This window comes from Pollicipes pollicipes, unplaced genomic scaffold (assembly GCF_011947565.3).
Source record: "Pollicipes pollicipes isolate AB1234 unplaced genomic scaffold, Ppol_2.1 Scaffold_7261;HRSCAF=8764_pilon_pilon_pilon, whole genome shotgun sequence".
Taxonomy (NCBI): domain Eukaryota; kingdom Metazoa; phylum Arthropoda; class Thecostraca; order Pollicipedomorpha; family Pollicipedidae; genus Pollicipes; species Pollicipes pollicipes.
In genome coordinates, this window is record NW_023597054.1 from 21178905 (window position 1) to 21203591 (window position 24687).

The 24687-nt window shown below is 48.4% G+C and overlaps 1 protein-coding gene across 1 annotated transcript in view; it reads right to left on the minus strand.

Moving 5' to 3' along the window:
• LOC119111168 (larval cuticle protein 65Ag1-like) overlaps positions 1-20671 on the minus strand; it is a 46609-nt gene extending 25938 nt beyond the window's left edge. Inside the window, exon 1 of the mRNA XM_037234994.1 lies at positions 20626-20671. Within this exon, the coding sequence (XP_037090889.1) occupies positions 20626-20634 (9 nt within the window). The 5' untranslated portion in view covers positions 20635-20671. The remainder of the gene's footprint in view (positions 1-20625) is intronic.
• Positions 20672-24687: the final 4016 nt, after the last annotated feature.

The following is a 24687-nucleotide window of genomic DNA, read 5'->3' on the forward strand; positions in this document are numbered from 1 at the left end:
CCGCTGTTCGGACGACTACAGCATACACCACTCACCAGCTGCATGGCTCTGTGATGCTCAGATCTATGGTGCTCGGTCAGCTGCAGCAAGCGACTGATGCCTGAGAGCTCCAGCTCCGCGCCTTATGAGCGGCGGTGGCGGCGCGGCCGCGCGGGCGGGCTACCCCGCCGTGCCGACCTCTCCCTGCCCCGTCAGCCGACGGTGACCTCGTCAGTAATTATTGCCGGCTAATTGCCCGACCGCGAGATCGTCCGAGCTCCGCGAATGTCTCCGCGCCCCTCGTCTGGGGAGAAAGTGCCGATTTCATTACAAATGTTGGCAAGTTCAGAAATTTCCAAAGTTAGTTAAGTTAGAAATTCCACAAACAGGGGTAGAAATGTCTAGGTTTTTTTGGACAGGTGGTTTCATTCTTTCGTGTTGCAAATTGGCATGCATGATGTACATTAGCGTGTGTCATCGAGGGGGTGAATCTCTTGAAGTCAGCTGAGACAAAGTCTTTACGGATTGATGATAAATTGTCCGGAAAATATATTTTAATGGATTAATATTATGCGTATATTTAAACGAATTAGTGATAAACTTTCAGGTCTGTCACACCGCACTACTGTTGATATCCGTGAGATGAGAGCAGTGTTTCTTTGATATGCCAAGAAAACCGTGTCCGATACTAGCGCTACCTATTTTACGCACTGGGATCATTTTCCAACCACCCTCAAAGCTGCCACTTCCACACTACTGACACTTGGTGGACTGAGTATAAGGAGCAATATTATGAAGAGCGCCAGCAAAACACTGTTAAACATCTTTTAAGCTAACTTTTTTAGTTATGAACATTGATTTTTGGTAACACCCAAAGCTATGCAGATTTTGAGAATGCTCCAGCAGACCGTGTTAGGTTCAAGTTTGCTATTGCTAACGCAGCATTTGATGTTGATTTGCAACTCATGTGCTTTTTCGTGGGTGATTTGGTTTCATGAGTTTAGTTTTGCTTTTACTGAAGCACTATTGTTTCGACCAGTTACTTACATAACTATACCTAATGCTCTGCGGTCGCGCATAAAACATTTTGTGGTAGGTCCACCCGGCTTTTCTGTCCCACCACCAACTACCGACTACGGGAAAGCCTTGAGCTACATCAGGTGGCTGAGGGAACCGAAGAGGAATCTTACTAATACCATCTTCAGGACTGCGACGGTAGAAATTATGGTGCTGTGCACCAGCGAAGCGATCCCAGTTCATCATCTAAAATATGTGACAAAATTGATCGAGAAGGATTGATATCATCCCAACAGAACTATCAGCGAGAAATGGCAAAAAAGAAAGATAGCGACACAGCAGCGCCACCACCGCGAAATTCAACAAGCTTCTTGATGTCACGAAATGCGAGTGCAAGCCTCAGTGCAGCTTTCCATGCCCAAATGTCTACACAGTGTATCAGGAGGAGGTTGCCATGAAGGACCAGTACATGCATTGGAAGCTCACCCAGGGGTCATATGAGCGGGATACGATTGCGACTAGGGAGGCTCGCGAGGTGCGGAGGATGGCCAAACAACTCCAGGGGCGTCGTGGCGCGGCCGCCAGTGAGGCGGATGTCTGCTGCTGAGCCTGAGTCGCCTTCCCCTGCCGACTGCTGAGCCCGTGCCGCCTGCTGAGCCAACGCTGGCTGCTAGTGCTGACCCCGAGCCCGCTCAGGGACTAAGTGGTCCCAGTGATGACGACTCAGCCGAGGGCACGGACTCTTACACGATTTCGTACATGGTAGAAGGTGGCGACGACGCCGATTGTTCGTTCCGGGTTGAGACCACTGTCACTGTACATTATAACGCTAACGATCAGACTAGCACCGCTCTGGCGGTTGACAGCTACGGTGGCTCGAACCAGGCCGCTGCTGCTATCATCAATGCCTTTCAACAAGACAGCAGAGACGGACTGGCCACTTGTAATCAAATATCGCAGATCCTAAGCAGATCTGCTGCGTAAGAGAAAGAGCGAGAAAGGAGACGGTTCGTTCAAATTTTAGAGAAACCCACGAGTCAGGTTTCGCATCCTCTACTCCGACAGGCCGCGAAGGTAGGAGCTACATGAGCCACACGAAGCCAGACGAATGCCGTCGAAAAACACGTGGCTGTCATCACTGAGCCAGGCAGTCGCTACGTGACTCATTTTACGTCCGACTTCGGCCGCCCCCTGCACTTGTTCAACGGGCTACACTCAGTGAGCCCGCACTGCGACGATCATATCAATGTGCTCGGCTGCGATGGCACGGCCGTCAAATCCGAAACAATAGGCGGCGTGTTCCGACTGTTTGAGCTGGCCACCGAATCACCCGTGCACAGGTTAATCTGCCAGCTGCATGGCAACGAGCTGAACCTCCTCCATCTGCTGCTGAGCTTGGAAGGCACGACCTGTGCGGAGAGATTTGGGAGAGGGACGTTGTGGCATTCAAGCCTAGGTTGGTGCACGTGCCAAACCTGCCGGTCGACCTGATTCAGCAGATGAGCACCAAACAGCAGCTGCTGCACCTTCTGGTCTCCTGCGTTCTAAACAGCTCGGTCCCAAACGTGGCAGCCCGGTGGCGAATCGGACCATCGAACCATGTCAGGTAAGTATGAAAACGCATTATCTTCGAATTTATAGCGATGAGTGTTTAAAGTTAGCCAAGTATCTATTGATATGGCATGTCCTTGCTGTTGAGCATTCCCTTATTATCATATCTCGTGCCGTGCGTGGTGCGTCGCATCATTTGCTGGTTGGCTTCATGCTTACTAGTATAGTTGTTGATATGTATTCCGTCACATTTAAGGACAGTGGATGTCGGCATAATTACATACACTAAAAAGCGTAATAATTTTTCTATTGCACCACTTGAATGTATTTTTAATGCTCAGTAACATATTGTTCCAATATATTCCCTCTTGCTTTCAGACGCGGCCGCTCGTTTGCTCCTAGTTCACATCTCTACCGAGACCTCCAGAAGCGCTCTCAAGGGCCTCGTCCAGCGCGTGGTCGGTCGCTATGCGTCGGTATGGTCCACCATCCGGCAAAACAGCGACTGCGACTTTGGCCTACGCAACTTGTTTCGGAGCATCGCGCTGCTCCGCGACCTGCCACAGCACACATAGGCCACGGTGCAGCCAGTCCTCCAGCGCAACGGGTACTGGGCCCGTCCGGAACACCTGCTGCTAAACATGGTGTGGGATAAGAACCATATTGTCCGCGAACAAGTGGTTCCGATCGTCGCGCCGCTCGTGAGCGGCAAACCAAAGGTCTTCTTCAGCCCAGGGATTTCGCCATCTCAGCTGTAAGCTTAGAGGCCGTGAGAAACACCGAACTGATTCCCTGGCACGGACCAGTCACACAGTCCCCATTGTGAGACCTTAGTGACTGCGAGCTGCGGAACAAGGTGCAGGCACCGCTGGCTGTTTTGCCCCATCTGGTTCACACTAGGAGTGCGACGCAGCGCCGCACTGCCAAGGACGTCTGTGGCTGGAGCTGGAGCTTCGGCAATATGTGGAGCCCAGCTGCGACGGTATTTCTGCCACCGTGCGGTCTCTGCCAACATGTGTTTCAGGTTTGCAGCCTGTGAGCAGTTGCTGTTTGGGCTGGTGCATCGAATACACAGGCTCGGCAAGGAGCAAGATGCGCATGGGGTCACCCTATCGCCTCCCCCCCCCCCCCCCCCCCCCCCCCCTCCTCCCCCCCCTCCGCCCTCTTCTCTACGTCCGTGGTGCAGGCTGCAGAACTTGCTGTATGTATTACGTTGTGCACCAGTCTATATATCTTGAGTCATATTCTGTACACATTTTTGTTTGCATCACGCGAGTTGTCTCAGAGAAATGAAAGTCTATAGCAATGCTAACCAGCATGCTCCTACGAGTTCATACTCAACAGCACATAGAGTTTCCGCCAAAAGACAATCAATCGGGCAATGTCTGCACCGAATGTTAGACCTCATACCGGGACATTCTCGTACGACGGCTTAACGAGCGCTCGGTAGCATCGTTTCTATACGCAAATATATTTTGTGCCGCTTACCACCAACAGATTGGTGTTACCTGCGGCAGAGCACGTCGTTCAGCGCAGGGTGACTGCAACGCCGGGCATCGGTTTTCGGGGGTGTTTCGATCGACTCGCGCCTCACAAATTTAAGTTTTTGGGAACAACTTTTGCTATGCCGTGTACTTTTGGACTCCTGCGCCAAACAGTTTCTTTGTCTCCGTTGATTTTGTTACTGACGACGCACCCTTATGTACATCTTTCACCGACGACCATCTATTTTCATTTGATTCGAGTCACAGAATCCAGCGATGCCAGTAGTGGCTAGGTTATCGGTTGTACATAGTGGTAACTTTATGCACAAACACTTAACAATAATAGACACTGTTTTTTGCACCTTTTGGACGGCAAGCTGGCAGTTGGTCTCCAACAACAATCAATACATGGCAATTGAATAGCAACAGCTACAGGTCCTCAGCAAGCATTTCTTGCCTGACGTTTTGTAGGCTTGAGGTGAGCATTGCAGTAAAGCCCGCCCCGACAGCTCAGTTTGCTAGAACCCCTGACTTCTCATTCACCCACCAGCTGCAGGGTGAGTTGAGTAACTTTCAGGGTTTGCTTTTTGTTTGACTGGAATAGCCTGTAGCCGGTTGTAGCAGCCGCGCTAAAGGCTCAGCACGGGGCGTAGTAACTGTCTCCCTCCCCGCCCCCCCGATGCCTATGTTCTTTACTTGAGCGCCATAGAAGTTTATTGTTGATTCCTTAAGATGCCGACTGCCAAGCAAATTGGATGAAAAAATGTTTACTAAAATGAGCACCACAAACAATGCAATATAGCAGGCTCTAGAGTAAAAGAAAGGTTCTGACATTATCTGATCTTCATATCTGATCCTAGGTCAATCAAGCTTCCTAGCTCAGATGATGTGGTGCTTAAGAAAATATTTCGTGGATGTATGGTTTCACCCAGCACTCTGTTGTTGCATCATAGGGAACGGTTCCAAAGAAATTGTCTTCCCTGAATGCATGGCGTGCCTTCGACCTGCCGTAGGTCAGCGACCTTATGTTTGGATACTTATTTGCCTGAATAGGTGTTGGGTAGGTGATATAAGACGTGGGAGTATCGGCCAGGAGAAACTTTGTAAAGATTATGAGCACGTGCTCGTTCTTTTTTAGTTTGAGGGGATATTCATCATTTCTATGACATGTTGAATTGAAAACCCATCTAGAAGGTTATTCCATGCAGTTCACAGCCCTGCCCTTCTTCAGGATCTAAGTCCCTCTTGTTTCTGAGCTACACGCCCGCGAAGATGGGAAGACTATTGCGGGGAGATTATTTCAATGTCACCTTAGCATTCATAACGTCATAATCACGTCATCAAAATGTTGCAATTTCATGATACGTGCGACGATCCGGGCCGAGAAAAGAATTGTCGAGCCATTCAATTTCCTGCACTTGAATTTAAATACCAGAACTCAGGTGCAGGGGATATGGAAATAACCTGTTGTTTTATTGCTCACCTTGAAATTAACATTGTGTTTGGGTAAACGTCAGGACAAGGATTTTATGAACCACAATATGTTGGCAGGGCATGCTCTTGATATCAATGCCACCTTGTCTTTACGCCCCATTGAGCTGACCATGTGTTTTTTTCTATTTGACGTCCTACCGGTGGAATGATGCGCAGAAAGCAAAAGGGAAGCACCTATGTACGGCAATCACTGTCTTCGGTTGTAGGAATTGGGAGGGGAATGGACGTGTGGAAGGAACGACACATCTTCTTGACAACTATTGGGCCCCTCTGGTGGCAGAGTTACAATCAGGCTAAGGTCAGTTAGGCTACAGCTACAATATCCACCAAAGGTTTCGAAGGCAGACTCCAAACCACCAGCTGTAAAAATAATTGCAGTTGACCGTAGACCCGGGCTATTTAATGATGACCGAATAAAGCAAAAAACTCGATTCAAGCCCAGAACACCAGGACTCGGACTCGGCCTTGAACTAAATGTCATGTACTATGACTCATAATGCAGTGTGCTTATTTAGAACAATGCGGCTTCCATCATCCTTCCATATCTGATACCTTTGTGCACATCAAACCTTCAGCACGTCAAAACATGGTGTTATGTGCAGGTTGGAACAAAGCACTCACTTTTCAGTGTTCTGCTCAAACAATAAGCCCTTCCGCTTCAATTTAAAAATCGAGCCCAGGGCTGCCATGAAACACGTCACGTCTTTACGTAAGTGTATTGATAACAACTAGCACGCATCGCACAAAGACATCACACAGTACTCATTCACGGCATTTGAGGAGACACCAAGGGAACCCGAAGGCGTACAATATAACCGCAAGGAAGAGAGCCGCACGAATGTAAGAAAAGGATGTGTAGATGACTTTAATCATCTTATTTCTTAACAAAGCTTGAGTTTGTTCGCGTAGGCGGCATTAAACGCAATTCAATGTAGCGAGCCCCTCGGTGGTGCGCTCCACCTACAAACGTTAATCTGGGTTGATGACGATATCACAGTGCGGCCTAAACGACTGATACTCCTAGACGTATTGCCTCTGCTCTGCCCAGAACAGCTCGGGGTGTTCAATCCTCAGCTGTTCATACTCCGGGATCTGAGCGGGCGCCACCGGCAGGTGGGCGCCCTGCGGCTGGTAGCCTCCCTCGTTGGCCACGTAGCTGACTTGGTAGGTGTTGCCGTCATCGCCCACGAACTGGTAGTTGCCCTGCTGGGTGAGGCTGCCGGTCTCTGGCTCAGGTCCAGGGTACACCTGACCTGTCTCAGCCACCTACAAAGGCAGAATGCACACTATGTCTAATATCGGTGAAGGCTGATCCCTAGAACTATGCGCTGCAAAACCGACGCACAAACGAAAAAGACACTGCCACAATAAAGTTAGAACCGATGACCTTTTCATGTGAAGTGTGATTTATGCACCGATCATGAAAATGAGTCATCGTATCCCCATATCCAGAAGCATGAACAGTATGAAGTGCAAGACTCAGACCAACCGCACCCAGCTTGGCTGCGACTTATGTTACCCTCCTGACTAACAAGTACATTCCTGGCAATGTATACGGATGACTTGCTCCCCAATCAAACGCATTTAGTCATAACGTGTCAGCAGCCCACCAGATGAGAAATTCAGTGTCATCATGTGAAACGAGTATAATAAAATCTTCAAAAACTTACCGCCTGTCCGTTGTCCTGTTCGTAGCTGTACTCGTAGCTTCCAGTGTTGGGATCCTGATCGAACCTCTGGCTGAGAATGCGGATCTCGGGCAGTCCAGACCTCACGAACTCATTAGCGTTGTAGTTTTGCGGCGCAGCAGCAACCGCAACCACCAGTGTAGCAAAGACGAGCTAGGGAATAGGCCAGCGCGTTATTTAGGACAATGCCTGCAATATATGTGCACCATTTTGACAAGAAAACGCGTGATTTAGGAGTTCAACCAAAAGAAATCTCTGGCTGCTAATAAGCAAATACGTAATTGTTTCTGGCAATTCGTTTTAATCCACAGAACTCCTATCTTTATTGTCTACTAACACGTGATTGCCCAAACATTTGTTACGCATTTGGAAGTTCCCGAACTTGCCTGGTTATCCAGTCTGTTATTGGAAAAAACAGATAACTTGAAAGTCCTCGACTGGGCATGTTTCTGTAACAATAATGGAGCTCCCTATCCTGGAGATGCGTTAGCCACTACAAGGTATCAGATTGTCATGGGGCCTGCCCAGTGCCACGTCTGCCTGGTAATCCTCGTTCGGCCGCCCGGTACATGGCCCCTCTTCGGGCGACTACAGCACACACCACTCACCAGCTGCATGGCTCTGTGATGCTCAGATCTGTGGTGCTCGGTCGGCTTGCAGCAAGCGACTGATGCTGAGAGCTTCAGATCCGGGCCTTATAAGCCGCGGCAGCGGCGATGCCGCGCGGGCGGGCTCCCCTGCCGTGCCGACCTTTCTCTGCCCCGACAGCCGACGGCGACCTTCACAGCGCTTGCCGCTGGCTAAATGCCCACCCGCGAGCTCTGTCCGAGCTCCGTGCACGCCCCCGCGCATGCTCCCAGCAAGGGGTGCAGATTGGATTATACATTTGACGAATCCAGACAAATTAAGTTGGAAATTGGACGGGCATGCATACAAATATTCGGAACTTTTCGGATAGCCGATATTATTCTGTCGTGTCGCATATTGGTATGCAGGATGCACCTCACTTACAGACGATAATTTTATTTTCTAACATTCCAATAAAGTGAGGGAATACGTTGAGAGGCGTGGCTTGAGTTATCGTTTGTATGTGGTAGTGTTTTTGTGCTTTTTAGGAGGTTTGAAATATATGAACAAGCTGATTTTTTGACGCGTTTTGGTGAGCTTAGGGTGGTCTCTCCTTGACTGCTTCTACTTCAGGACCTGAACGGGTACCCGCAGCAGGTGGGTGTCTTGCGGCGGCTGGATTTTTGCCGTTTCAACCATGGACTTTGGACACGACCTTCTTGAAATCGGCACTCCTGTTCCCAGTGGAGGGGGCGGGTGCAACGATGGCTGGTGAAACGCCGTCAGGGCGTGATGGCGTGACTTACAGCCGCTGTCCGAGCTGTGGCAACCGACGCAGCTGTTGTTGGTGTGATGTCACGTCACACGTGCACACTGAGCAGACACATCAGGGTATGGACAACAGCAGGCTTTTGGAAAGACGGTAATGAATGAACGACGACTGTTGAAGTGGCGTGCGATAGCTCATCAACTGTCGCCTATCCCGTTCCGTATTACACCGTTAAACACAAAGAAGCGTGCAGGAGTAACCCGACCTCAAAACAGAGGGTCACGGCCTGGGTGCCTCAGATCCGGGTGTAGAGATGTCAATTTGAAATGATTTAGACCAACAGTAATCTCAGCGTCATCGGAGGACGATACAATTTTTTGTTTAAGCCGCGTGTGCCGCTCATGGCTATTTGACAATAAGTAGGAGATCTTGCACTGAAGTGTACTATAGTGTGATTCCAAACTGATCAAATTGATTAATGTAAGCAATCAGTTTTACCCGTCAGGGGCAGATCCAGGGCCAGTGCGGGGAGCGGTTGAGTGCTTTACATATGCTGTGCTTAACAAGTCACGTGGTTTAGTCGTGTTTGCACAGGTTGTGAAATGCTCCCAGCAATTTAATGCATGCTGGCAACACATCATTAGATAGAGGTGAACGTCAGCCGTTGTTACTAACGGTTACACCAACATGAAGCATGGTCACGTTGTTTTTATTTTTTGCCACTTGCATGATGTACATCACACAGTGTCACGATTTTTGATCGGTTTTCAGGGATGCACAAAAGTGTTCCTCCGCAATACGGGAGGAGAATCAAATTGTTTAAGTCTTGGATACCAAGCTTCTGCCGTTTTTGTTCCTATGCTACCACAATCAAACCTTTTTTAGAACAGATCTTGCATGCATCAAGCATTGAGTAATAGAAGAGGAGTCAGGTGTCAAACCTGAACAAAATATTTTTATTTGATATCTTGAGTGGCCAAAAATCGACACGTGCCTTCAATTTTACCGACGTTGTGAAAAATAACAATCAAAGGCCATCGCTTTTTAGTATGACTGAAAAAAATAGCACGCAACAACTTGAGTTTGGTCCATTGTCATCAAGTTCTTGACGCTAATTAATCACTTTAACCCCAAAACGTTACCCCTGCGTCCCGCACCATGTGCGGACCTAAATCAAACAACATCCTGCCACTTTACAACAGTCAAGTTGCTTTGCGCAATGCTCTAAATCGCCATTTCGATGTCTTTTATGTGACATACCATTTAAATCCACCAAACACCGAGCATCACGAAGCATATTTCAAACCAACGTCTCCCTTTTTGAGTACGCCACTGAGAACATGCTTTTAAATTTCGGTGTGCTAAACCAGAGTTCCCCCCCCCCCCCCCTGCCAGGCAGTTGGAGCCCGTCAACGACAACAGCTGATTTCGGCCGGGCACGGAACCAAAATTTAGCACAGGAGAAGACAAATGTTAATATTTTACAACATCCTGTAAATTTGTGTAAGATTGCTATGAAATCGTCCAGTATATAAGCCTATTTGTTGAGGAGCTGTGGGAAAGTCCTCCGTGGTCCTTGTCTTTACGGCGTCTCTAATTTTAGTTGGGTTTCATCGTTTTTTGAGGCTGAATAGTGTTGAAAAGGTGAAGATGTAGTAGAATCGATCAGTAAAACTTCCTAAAGGTTATAAGCGCGTGCTCGTTCTTCGATTGCCCGTTGCCTTTAGCTGGTACCTAGGAATCAGGACATTTATAATTAGTACTTAGATGCAGGGAATTTGCCATCAAAGGGTTTCCACTCGATGAAATGCAAAGTCCAATACAGCAGGCACATGTAGGTGATTTTTATATTGCTCACCTGGAAAGAGCAATTTTGGTTCGCCTAACGCTAGGTTAAGAATTGTATGGACCACATCATTGAAACTGACCATGCTCTTGATATCAATGCCACACTGTCTTTAAGCCCCATTTAACTGCCCTTTTTCCCCGTTTGACGTCTTGCAGGTGAAATGATGGGCAGAGAGCCGAAGGGAAAGACAAATGTTCGGCCTTCACTATATTCAGGTGCAATAAATATTTTCGGGTGTAACAGAAAGAAGACGTGTGTGTGTGTGTGTGTGTGTGTGTGTGTGTGTGTGTGTGTGTGTGTGTGTGTGTGTGTGTGTGTGTGTGTGTGTGTGTGTGTGTGTGTGTGTGTGTGTGCTTGCGTGCATGCGTACGTGTATGCGTGTTTACATGAGTGCGTACGTGTATGCGTGTTTACATGCATGCGTACGTGCGTGCGTGCGTGTGTGGAGGGATCGCAAACGTTCTTGGCTTCTATCGAAGCTCCATTTTGACAGTGAGTTTGACTTAAAACAAGGTCAGTGAGACCAAGCATAGCCATTCTGCTACAATTTTCAACATTTGCAATGTCCACCTCCAGCATTATGATGTGGAACAGTCTTTGAAACTGATGGACCCGGGTTAAAACCTCAAGATTCAAAACCGAACCAGGAAGCGGAGTGAGTCTCTAACGAGTCGGACGCAGACTCAGACTCATAAGCCGTAAAAATTGACTGCATTTTGCCTCGCACTCGAACTGGTTAATGTTGCAAAAAGGAGTCCGATATTCGATTAAGACTCAAAGCGCCTTGACTTGACGTCGAACTTGGCCTGAAATACTTACACTCAGACACATGTCTGGAATGTGCTTCGGTGGGAACAATCGTTGGGAATGATAATAATAATCAACTTACTTCGTTAAGTTGATTATGCACATTCGATCTCTTGGCTGCGCCATTCGTGCACGACCAAGTCTCAACTCGATACAATATGCTATTTGAAAGCCAGAGCAAACATTTACTTTGAGATGGTTTGCTCCAAGAAGGAGTCTTGCTATGAAAACATACCACGCTTTGACGTAAGTTTATTGATAAAGACTAGCATACATCGGCCAAAGTCATTACACGGTACTTACACCAGACATTTAGGCAGAACAGCAACGGTATTTGAAAGCACACAGAACGACCGCACAGATAATAGACGGCTTGTAAGCGTTTCACCGCGTGAAATAGCATATCCACTGAAATCAAAGAACATGAAAAGGTACACCAAGGTTGTGTGCAAAACTTGCAGCATCACATGTCTCAGCAAACCTGAAGTTTGTTCGCGTACTCGGCATTAAACGCATTTGAATGTAGCGAGCCCCTCCGTGCTGCACTCCACCTACAAATGTTAACTTGGGTTGATGTTACTATCAGAGGGTCTGAACAAGCGATGATCCTAGGCGTACTGCCTCTTCTCTGCCCAGAACAGCTCGGGGTGTTCAATCCTCAGCTGCTCGTACTCCGGGATCTGGGCGGGCGCCACCGGCAGGTGGGCGCCCTGCGGCTGGTAGCCTCCCTCGTCGGCCACGTAGCTGACTTGGTAGGTGCTGCCGTCATTGCCCACGAACTGGTAGTTGCCCTGCTGGGTGATGCTGCCGGTCTCTGGCTCAGGTCCAGGGTATACCTGACCTGTCTCAGCCGCCTGCAAAGGAAGCATGCACATGTGTGTTATCACTGAATTCTGACCTCCAAGACTATGTGTTGCATTACCTGCAAAATCCTTGCCCACGGCCGCCTGTCGGCTGTCTCGGCCGCCTGCAAAGGAAGCATGCATATGATATGTGTTATCACTAAAGGCTGAGACTATGCGCTGCATTACTACCGCATAAGCTGGAAGACAGCTTCGGCATTGAAGGAAGAACGCATTCCCTTTGCATGTGAAGTGGGCTTTAATCGCCCATTCGCTTAGTCGGCCTTCGTATCCTCTCACTCGTAAGAATCCGCTGCCTAAATTGCAAGATTCAGACTATCCAAAACCGCCTTGGTTGCGACTTAACGTTACACTGCTGACTATCAAATACAATCCTGCAATGTGTGCAGATGACTCGCTACGTTAATCGCAGACATGTAGTCATGAAGATGAACAGTTCGCCAGAGTAGTAGTCCACAAGGCATAACGTATAATGAGGAGGAAAAAACTGTTCATAAACTTACCGCCTGTCCGTTGTCCTGCTCGTAGCTGTACTCGTAGCTTCCAGTGTTGGGGTCCTGATCGAACCTCTGGCTGAGAATACGGATCTCGGGCAGCCCAGATTTCACAAACTGATTAGCATTGTAGTTTTGCGGAGCAGCCGCAGCTGCAACCACCAGTGTAGCAAAGACGAACTAGGGAGAAGGCCAGCGCGTCAGCTGGGGCAGTGCTTGCGATATATGTGCACCATTTTGACAAGAAAAAAGGATCATTTAGTGAACACTCAAAGGAAATTTATCCCTACCTATCAGCAAAGGCTTCATGGCTGCTGCCCTTTTTTGCTGCTGCTACAAAAGCTGCCTTCTCATGGGCTATCAGCATAGGACTGCACAAATATTATTACACCTTTGGAATTTTCCAAACGTTGCCAGGAACACGCAGTCAATTATTGAAAAGAACCACTCAACTGAAAGTCCTTGGCTATGCATGTTATTGTAGCAATTATTCAATGCCCTAGCCTGTAGATGCATTAAACACTACGAGCAGCAGCTTTGCATGGGACGAGCCCCATACCGCATTTGCCTGTTTATCTTCTTGTTCAGCCGCCCGGTACATGGCTGCTGTTCGGGCCACTACAGCATACACCACTCACCAGCTGCATGGCTCTGTGGTGCTCAGATCTGTGGTGCTGGGACGGCTGCAGCAAGCGACTGATGCCGAGAGCTCCAGCTCCGGGCCTTATAAGCGACGGCAGCGGCGAGGCCGCGCGGGCGGGCTACCCCGCCGTGCCGACCGCTACCTGCCCCGCCAGCCGACGGTGACCTTGTCAGTACTTGTTGCCGCCTAATTGCCCACCCGCGAGATCGTCAGAGCTCCGCGAATGCCTGCACCTCCGTCCAGGTCATAGTACCGATTTAATTACAAATTTTGTCAAGTTTGGAAATTTCATAAGTCCAAATTGGACATTCCAGAAACAGGGGCAGAAATCTCTGGGGTATTTTTGGACAGACGGTGTCATTCTTTCGTGTTGCAAATTGGTATGCATGATGCACAATGTACATCTTGAGATGTACGCTGTACGTCTCTCACCGACGACCATCTACTTTCTTTTTATTCGATTCAAGTGACGGAGCCCGTCCCAACAGCTCATTTTCCTAGATCGCCTGACTTTTCATTCACCCACCAGTTGCAGGGTGAGTTCAAGTGGCTTTCGCGGCTTGCTTTTTGTAGGATAGCCTGTGGACGGTGGTAGCAGCCGCGCTAGAAGTTCGGCACAGGGGCGTAGTAACTGCTAGCCCCCCCCCCCCCCATCCCCCGATGCCCATGTTCTTTACTTGAGCGCCATAGTGTTTACTTTTGATTGCTTACGATAGTGCTGACTGAGTTTCGGCTCCACCACATTAAGAAAGCAATGATAACGTCCGTGGATGGGCAATGTCAGAGATAGGACGAACCGTCTAAAGAATTTAATGACCAACGAATCTAATGAATCTAGCTCAAAATAATCAATTCGATAGACCTTGGCTTCGGAATCGTATTCAGCTTGAAGACATCAAAATCAAGGCTCGGAGACAGACTTTATATATGAAAAAGTTAAAATTGGGATTTCCCGATGGCGATGCGATACGATTTTGCGGGTGCCTTTGTCTTGTTGAATTCCTATCGAGCGCCAGACATGTCAGAGCATGCATGGAGTTCACGTAGAAGTATAAGACGTGGTAATATCCGCCACTAGTTGTGTAGAGGCAACGACTGCATTTTTCTCCAGGATGGTATTTTTCTATTAAGAAAGAGTTTCATCATGAGTATGTGGATTCATTGACTCATTTTGCGATGCGGGTGGTGTTTGGTTTTTGCAAAATTCTTACAGTATGGGGTTCTCATCACGCCACATCTGATAGTTCTGGTGTGCAAGAAGAAAATGTTTGCCAATGGGAGTCTCAGGAGTTTTAATTTGTCTCTTTGTTTTTGTGTCTATGGCCTGCTCGTTAAACCGTAGCTGAAGGGGTCTTTTGATTTCCCAGCATAAGGTAAACTTTCACACGCACCCTCAAATCTCAAACATGTTTTCTTATATACACAACACCAGATGTCAAACATTTACCTTGTAAACCAGGCATACACGCATTGCAAGTTCGGTTGCCGGATGGACAATGACGTGGTGAGAAAGCCGACCGGATTAGATTGTGTTTCAAAGTATTTTGGTTTTGTCATGCTGAAATAACATGAAGGCTAAATTTTTTGGCAACTTATTTTATCTTGCACATTTCAAAAATGACTATCATTGCACACAGCTTTACCCAAATATGGTAACGTATCATAGTCGTTCAGGTCTTTATCTCATTAGTGTCGATGGTGTGCCTGCTTATGTTGACGATGTTGCTGTTGATGATGATGATGTTCCCGCTGCTGTCGTTTGTCTCGGCGTTGTTTTTCCAGTCGATATTATGTGACTTGTCGGTGAAGGCGACGTCTAAGTTGCTTGGAGTAGCCGTTCGCTTGGAACAGGTTTGGTTTTTCACATTAGAGGCCATTTGAAGAGGCATTCAAAAATGTTTTCATGGCACGTCGAAGTTCTGAATGGATGACTGGCTAATTTCTGGAACTATGCGCTGCATAACGTATGAGCTTGACGACGACATCGGCAATAAAGTTATGAAATGGTGATAACAAATGCATGACCTGCCTTTGACCTGCCGTAGGTCGACCACCTTATGTGTGGATACTTATATGCCGAACAGTAGTAGGTAGGTGATATAAGACGTAGGAGTATCGGCCAGAAAAACTTTGTAAAGATTATGAGCACGCGCTCGTACTCTGATTCGAGGGGAGTTTTCCTCATTTCCATGACATTCCGAATCGAAATAGGCATCTTGAAGATCATTCGATGCAGTTCACAGCCCAGCCCTTCTTCAGAGCCAAATCCCTCTAGTTTCTGGGCTACGCGCCCGCGAAGATGGGAAGACTATTGCGGGGAGAGTACAATGTCACCTTGGCATTCATAACGTCATAATCACGTTACTAAAATGTTGCAATTCCATGACCCATGCGATGATCCGGGCCGAGAAAAGAATTGTCGAGCCCTTCACATTCGTGCACTTAAGTTTTGATAACCAGAACTCAGGTGCAGGAAATATGGAAATAGCCTGTTGTTTCATTGCCTACCTTGAAATTAATGTTGTGTTTGGGTCAACGCTTTACGCTCCATTAAACTGACCCTGTGTTTTTCCATTTGACGTCCTACCGGTGGAATAACGCGCAGAAAGCAAAAGGGAAGCACCTATGTACGGCAATCGCTGTCTTCAGGTGAAGAAATTAGGAGGGGAATGGACGTGTGGTAGGAATGACACATCTGCTTGACTACTGTGGGAGCCCCATGGTGGTAGAGTTAACATCAGGCTGAGGTCAGTTAGGCTACATGCATGTCTACTCGTTACAAGCTCCTATGAAGAAACTGATGTTTGGACGTATTTTGATGGGCTTAGGGTGGTCTTTCTTTAGCTGCTTCTACTTCAGGACCTGAACGGGTACCCGCAGTAGGTTGGTGTCTTGCAACGATTGGATTTTTGTTGGTTCAACCATGGACTTTGGACGCGACCTTCTAGAAATCGGCACCTCTACTACCAGCGCAGGCAGCGGGTGCAACGATGGCTGGCGAAGCGCCGTCAGCGTGTGTGACTTGCAGCCGCTCTCCGAGCTGTGGCAACCGAAGCAGCTGTTGTTTGGCGTGATGTGACGTCATAATTGCAGACTGAGCAGACACATCAGGGTGTGGAGTGCAGCAGGCTTTTGGTAAGACGATGATGAGTGGACAACCATTGCTCACATGGCGTGTGATGGCTCATCAACTGTCGCCTATCCGGTTCCGCATTCCATCGTCAGACACAAATGCGCGCATGAGTGACTATTTGACAATATGCAGATCTTGCAGTGGAGTGTACTATAGTGTTATTTCAAACTGGTCAAACTGAATAATGTAAGTAATTAATTTTAACCGCAAGGGGCAGATTCGGGGCCAGTGAGGGGAGGGGCTGATTGCTTACATAAGCTATGCTAAACAAGTTACGTGCTGTAGTCGTATTTGCACAGGCTGTCAAATGCTTCCAGCAATTAAATGGATGCTAGCAACGCATCATCAGATAGATGTTGAACTTCGGCCGTTGTTACTAACAGCTACACCAACATGAAGCATGGTCACGTTTTTATTATTATTTTTTGCCGCTTGCGCGACGTACATTACACAGTGGCACGACTTCCATTCGTTTTCAGAAGTTCACAGAAATGTTACTCCGCAATACTGGAGCAGAGGCAAGTTCTTAAAGTCTTAGATACCAAGCGTCTGCCATTTTATTGTTCCTACGCTACCACAATCAATCCTTTATTATAACAGATCTTGCATGCATCAAGCAATGAGCAATAGAAAAGGAGACAGGGGTCAAACTTGAACAAAATATATTGACTTGATATCTTAGCGGCAAAAGACCGACATTTGCCTTGAATTTTACCGACGTTGTGAAAAAGAGCAAACAAAGTCATCACTTTTTAGCATGACTAAAAAATAAGACGCAACAACTTGAGATTTGTCCATTGTCATCATGCCTAAGTTCTTGACGCTGATTAACCCTTTTAACCCTAAAACGGTACGCCCGCATCCTACACCATTTGCGGACCTAAATTCCAACAATGTCCTGCCACTTCACAACAGTTAATGTGCCTTCCGCAATGCTCTAAATCGCCATTTCGATGTATTTTATGTAACATGTCGTTCAAACCCAACAAACATCCAGCATCACGGAGTATATTTAAATTCCACGTTTCCCTTTCGACGTGCGTTATTGAGGACATGTTTTTAAATTTCGGTGTGCCAAACTAGAGATCCCCCCCCCTTCCTGCCGCCAGCCAGTTAGAGTCCTTCAACAATGGCAGTTGATTTCGGCCAGGCACGGAGCCAAAATTTAGCTCACGGAAAGACAAATGCCAACTTTTGTAGCATCCTGTAAATTTGTGTAAGATTGCTCTGAAATGTTTCAGTATATAAGCTTATTTGCTCAGGGACCGTGGGAATGTCCTCTGTGGTCGTTCTCTTCACGGCTCCCCGATTTCAGTTGGATTTCATCGGTTTGTTTGGGGCTAAATAGTGTTGAAAAGGTAAAGATGTAGTAGTATCGGTTAGTAAAACTTCCTCAATTTTACAAGCACGTGCTCGTTCTTTGATTGCTCGTCGCCTCTAACTGGTACTCAGAAATCATAACACATGTAATCAGTACTCCGATTCAGGGAATTTGCTATTCGTTAAAGGGTATCCATTCAATGAAATGCAATGTCCAATGCGGCACGTACATATGGATGATTTTTTCTATTGCTCACCTGGAAAGCGCGATTTTGGTTCCCCTAACGCTATGTTAAGAATTGTATGAACCACATCATTGACGATGGGCACACTCTTGATATCAATGCCGCACTGTCCCAAGCCCCATTCAACTGCCCTCTTTCCCGTTTGACGTCTTGCAGGTGAAATGATGGGCTGGATTGCGGAAGGGAAGGACAAATGTTCGGTCTTCACTACATTCGGGTGTGGTAGGTATTTTCGGGTGTAATAGAAAGGAGACGTGTGTGTGTGTGTGTGTGTGTGTGTGTGTGTGTGTGTGTGTGTGTGTGTGTGTGTGGTGTGTGTGTGTGTGTGTGCATGTGCATGTGTGTGTGTGTATGTGTGTGTGTGTGCGTGTGTGTGTGTGTGTGCGTGCGTGCATGCGTGCGTGCGTGTGTGCGTGTGTGTGTGTGTGTGTGTGTGTGTGTGCGCGCGTGCGTGCGTGTGTGTGCGTGCAGGGATCGCAAATGTTTTTGGCTTCTATCGGAGCTCCATTCTAACAGCGAGTTGGCTTAAAACGAGGTCAGTTAGGTCAAGTATAGCCATCCCGTTACAATTTTCATCATCTGCAATGTCCACTTCCAGAATTATGATGTGGAAAACTATCTTTGGAACTGATGGACCCGGGATGAAACCTTAAGACTCAAAACCAAACTCGGAAGCGGACTGAGTCTTTAACGAGTCAGACGCAGACTCAGACTCATAAGTCGTGAAAAAGGACTGCATTTTACTTCGGACTCGGCCCGGATAATGTTGCAGAAAGAAGTCAGAAATTCGATTAAAACTCAGAGTGCCTGGGCTTGACCTCGGACTTGGCTCGAAATACTTGCACTCAGACGCGTGTCTGCAATGCACATCGTCGGGAATTATGCAGAGTTGATTATGCACCTTCGATCTCTTGGCTGCGCCATTGGCGCACGACCTACTCTCAACTCGAACCAACCAGAACATGCTATTTGGAAGCCGGAGCAAAAATTGCCTTCGAAATGGTTTGTTCCAAGAAACAGTTCCTATGCTGCGATATACATAACGAGCCCACGACTGCTATGAAAACATGCAACAACCTGACGTACGTTTATTGATAAAGACTAGCATACGTCGGCCAAAGTTATTGCGCGGTACTTATACCAGATATTTAAGCAGAACAAGAACGGTATATTCGTAGGCGCACAGCACGAACACACATATAAGGGACGGCTTGTAAGAGTTTCATTCACCGCATGAAATACCATATCCAGTGAAATCAAAGAACATGAACAGGTACACCAAGGTTGTGTATAGAACTTCCATCATCTCATGTCTTAGCAAACCTGAAGTTTGTTCGCGTAGTCGGCATTAAACGCATTCGAATGTAGCGAGCCTCTCCGTGATGCACTCCACCTACAAACGTTAACTTGGTTTGATGTTAGTATCAGAGAGCCTGAATGACTGATACTCCTAGGCGTATTGCCTCTGCTCTGCCCAGAACAGCTCGGGGTGTTCAATCCTCAGCTGTTCGTACTCCGGGATCTGGGCGGGCGCCACCGGCAGGTGGGCGCCCTGCGGCTGGTAGCCTCCCTCGTTGGCCACGTAGCTGACTTGGTAGGTGTTGCCGTCATCGCCCACGAACTGATAGTTGCCCTGCTGGGTGATGCTGCCGGTCTCTGGCACAGGTCCAGGGTATACCTGACCTGTCTCAGCCGCCTGCAAAGGAAGCATGCACATGTGTGCTATCACTGAATTCTGACCTCCAAGACTATGCGTTGCATTACTAACGCATAAGCTGGAAGGCAGCTTCGGCATTGAAGGCAGAACCCGTTCCCTTCCATGCGAAGTGGGCTTTAATCGTCCATTCACATAGCCAGCCTTCCTATCCTCTCACTTTTAAGTATCCGCTGCCTAAATTGCAAGATTCAGACCATCCAAACCCGCCTGGGTTGCGACTTAACGTTACACTGCTGACTATCAAATACAATCCTGCAATGTATGCAGATGACTCGCTACGTTAAGCAAAGACATTTAGTCATGAAGATGAGCAGTTCACCAGATGAGCAACTCACAAGGCATAACGCGTAATGAGAGGGGATGAACTGCTCAAAAACGTACCGCCTGTCCGTTGTCCTGCTCGTAGCTGTACTCGTAGTTTCCAGTGTTGGGATCCTGATCGAACCTCTGGCTGAGAATGCGGATCTCGGGCAGTCCAGACCTCACAAACTGATTAGCGTTGTAATCTTGCGGAGCAGCCGTAACCGCAGCCACCAGTGTAGCAAAGACGAACTAGGGAGAAGGTCAGCGCGTCAGCTAGGGCAGTGCTTGCAATATATATGCACCATTTGGACAAGAAAAAAACATCATTCAGTGAACAATCATAGGAACTTTTTCCTTCCTTATGAACAAAAGCTCCATGGCTGCTACCCTTTTTAAGCTACAAAAACTGCCTTTTCGTTGGCTATCAGCATAAGACTGCACAAATTTTATTACACCTTTGGAATTTTCCAAACGTTGCCAGGAATACGCAGTCAATTATTGAAAAGAACCACTCAACTGAAAGTCATTGGCTGTGCGTGCTATTGTAGCGGTCATTCAAGATCCTAGCCTGTAGATGCATTAAACACTACGAGCGGCAGCTTTGCATGGGACGAGCCCCATACCGCATTTGTCTGTTTATCCCCTAGTTCGGCCGCCCGGTGCATGGCCGCTGTTCAGGCGACTACAGCATACACCACTCACCAGCTGCATGGCTTTGTGGTGCTCAGATCTGTGGTGCTGGGACGGCTGCAGCAAGCGACTGATGCTGAGAGCTCCAGCTCCGGGCCTTATAAGCGGCGGTAGCGGCGCGGCTGCGCCGGCGGGCTACCCCATCGTGCCGACCTATCACTGCCCCGCCAGCCGACGGTGACCTTGTCAGTACTTATTGCCGGCTAACTGGCCACCCGCCAGGTCGTTCGAGCTCCGCGAATGACTCCGCGCCTTCGTCCAGGTAGAAGTGCCGATCACATTTTGTGGTAGGCCACCCCGCTCTTCTGTCCCACCACCAACTGCCGACTACGGGAAAACCTTGAGCTACATCAGGTGGCTGAGTGAATCGGAGAGGAATCTTATTAACACCATCTTCAAGACCACGATGGCAGATATCAGGGTGCTATAGACCTGTGGAGCGATCCCTGTTCACGATCTAAAATACGTGACAAAATTGATCGAGAAGGGTTGATATCATTCCAACAGAGCGTTCAGAAAGAAATGGAACAAAAAAGAGAGTGACACAGCACAGCCGCCTTCGCAAATTCAATAAGGTTCTTGATGCCGTGAAATGAAAGTGTAAGCCTCAGTGCAGCTTTCCATGCCCGAATGTCTACATAGTGTATCAAGAGGAAGCTGCCATGAAGGACAGTACAGGCAACGGAAGCTTACCCTATGGTCATATGACCGGGGCACGATTGCGACAAGGGAGGCTCGCGAGGTGCGGAGGATGGCCAAACAGCTTCAGGGGCGTCGTGGCTCGGCCGCCAGTGAGGCGGTGTCTGCTGCTGAACCTGAGTCGCCTTCCCTGCCAACTGCTGAGCCCGCGCCACCTGCTGAGCCAGCGCTGGCGGCTAGTGCTGACCCCGAGCCCTCTCCGGCACTAAGTGGTTCCAGCGCTGACGACTCAGCCGAGGGCACGGACTCTTACACGATTCCGTACATGGTAGAAGGTGGCGACGACGCCGATTGTTTGTTCCGGTTGAGACCACTGTCACTGTACATTATAACGCTAACGATCTGACTAGCACCGCTCTGGCGGTTGACAGCTACGGTCGCTCGAACCGGGCCGCTGCTGTTATTATCGACGCCTTTCAACAAGACAGCAGAGACGGGCTGGCTACTTGAAATCAAATATCGCAGAACCTAAGAATATCTGCTGTGCAAGAGACAGAATGAGAAAGGAGTGAAGAAACCCACGAGTCAGGTTTGACATCCTCTACTCCGACGGCTGCGAAGGTAGGAGCTACATGAGCCACACGGAGCCAGACGAATGCCGTCGAAAAACACGTGGTTGTAATCACTGAGCTAGGCAGTCGCTACGTGACTCATTTTACGTCCGACTTCGGCCGCGCCCTGCACTTGTTCAACGGGCTACACTCAGTGAGCCCGCAGTGCGACGGTCACATCAATGTGCTCGGCTGCGATGGCACGGCCGTCAAATCCGAAACAATAGGCGGCGTGTTCCGACTGTTTGAGCTGGCCACCGAATCACCCGTACACAGGTTAATCTGACAGCTGCATGGCAACGAGCTGAACCTCCTCCATCTGCTGCTGAGCTTGGAAGGCGCGGCCTGTGCCGGAGAGATCTGGGGAAGGGACGTTGTGGCATTAAAGCCTAGGTTGGTACACCTGGCAAACCTGCCGGTCGACCTGATTCAGCAGATGAGCACCAAACAGCACCTGCTGTACCTTCTGGCCTCCGGCGTTCCAAACAGCTCGGTCCCAAACGTGGCAGCCCGGTGGCGAATCGGACCATCGAACCATCTCAGGTAAGTATGAAAACGCATTATCTTCGAATTTATAGCAATGAGTGTTTAAAGCTATCCAAGTATCTATTGATATGTCATGTCCTTACTGTTGAGCATTCACTTGTTATCATACCTCGCGCCGTGCGTAGTGTGTCGCATCCTTTGCTGGTTGGTTCATGCTTACTAGTATATCTGTTGACATGTATTCCGTCACATTTAAGGACTGTGGATGTCGATATAATTATATTCACCAAAAAGGCGTAATAATATTTGTATTGCACCACTTAAATGTATTTTTTAATGCTCGGTTAGTAAGGTATTGTTCCAATATATTCCCTCCTGTTTTCAGATGGGACCGCTTGTCTGCTCCTCACTCACATCTCTATCAAGACCTCCAGAAGCGTTCTCAAGGGCCTCGTCCAGCGCGTGGTCGGTCGCTATGCGTCGGTATGGTTCACCATCCGGCAAAACAGCGACTGCGACTTTGGCCTACGCAACTTGTTTCGGAGCATCGCGCTGCTCCGCGACCTGCGACAGCTCAGATAGGCCACGGTGCAGCCAGTCCTCCAGCGTAGCGGGTACTGGGTCCGTCTGGAACAGCTGCTGCTAGACATGGTGTGGGATAGGAACCATATGGTCCGCGAACAAGTGGTTCCGATCGTCGCGCCGCTCGTGAGCGGCAAACCAAAGGTCTTCTTCAGCCCAGGGATTTCGCCATCTCAGCCGTAAACTTCGAGGCCGTGAGGTACACCGAACTGATTCCCTGGCACGGACCAGTCACACAGTCCCCATTGCGAGACTTCAGTTACTGCGAGCTGCGGAACAAAGTGCAGTCACCGCTGGCTATTTTGCCCCATCTGGTTCACACCAGGAGTGCGACGCAGCGCCGCACTGCCAAGGACGCCTGCGGCTGGAGCTGGAGCTTCGGCAATATGTGGAGCCCAGCTGCGACGGTATTTCTGCCACCGTGCGGTCTCTGCCAACACGTGTTTCAGTTTTACAGTCTGTGGGTAGTTGCTGTTTGGGCTGGTGCATCGAATACACAGGCTCGGCAAGGAGCAAGATGTTCATGGGGTCACCCTACCGCCTCCCCCCCCCCCTCCGCCCTCCTCTCTACGTCCGTGGTGCAGGCTGCAGAACTTGCTGTATGTATTAAGTGGTACACCAGACAATATATCTTGATTCATACACAGTTTATACACAGTTTTTTTGCATCACGTGAGTTGTCTCAGATAAGTGAAAGTCTATAGCAATGCTAACCAGCATGCTCCTACGAGTTCATACTCAACAGCACATAGAGTTTCCGCCAAAAGACAATCAATCGGGCAATGTCTGCACCGAATGTTAGGCCTTATACCGGGACATTCTCGTACGACGGCTTAACGAGCACTCGGTAGCATCGTTTCTATACGCAAATATATTTTGTGCCGCTTGCCACCAACGGATTGGTGTTACCTGCGACAGAGCACGTCGTTCAGCGTAGGGTGACTGCAACGCCGGGCATCGGTTTTAGGGGACATTTCGATCGACTCGCGCCTCACAAATTTAAGTTTTTGGGAAGAACTTTTGCTATGCCGTGTACTTTTGGACTCCTGCGCCAAACAATTTCTTTGTCTCCGCTGCTTTTGTTACTGATGACACACCCTTATGTACATCTTTCACCGACGACCATCTACTTTCATTTGATTCGAGTGACAGAATCCAGCGATGCCAGTGGTGTCTAGGCTATCGGTTGTACATAGTGGTAGCTTTATGCACAAACACTTAACAAGAATAGACACTCTGTTTTTTACACCTTTTGTACGGTAAGCTGGCAGTGGTCTCCAACAACAACCATTACATGGCAATTGAATAGCAACAGCTACAGGTCCTCAGCAAGTATTTCTTGCCTGACGTTTTCTAGGCTTGAAGTGAGCATTGCGGTAAAGCCCGCCCCGACAGCTCAGTTTGCTAGAACCCCTGACTTCTCATTCACCCACCAGCTGCAGGGTGAGTTGAGTAACTTTCAGGGTTTGCTTTTTGTTTGACTGGAATAGCCTGTAGCTGGTTGTAGCAGCCGCGCTTAAGGTTCAGCACAGGGGCGTAGTAACTGTCTCCCTCCCCGCCCCCCGATGCCTATGTCTTTACTTGAGCGCCATAGATGTTTATTTTTGATTCGTTACGATGCCGATTGCCAAGCAAATTGGATGAACATTTTTTTTTACTTAAATGAGCACCACAGCCTATGCAATATAGCAAGCTCTAGAGTAAAAAAAAGGTTCTGACATTATCTGATCTTCATAACTGATCCTAGGTCGATAAA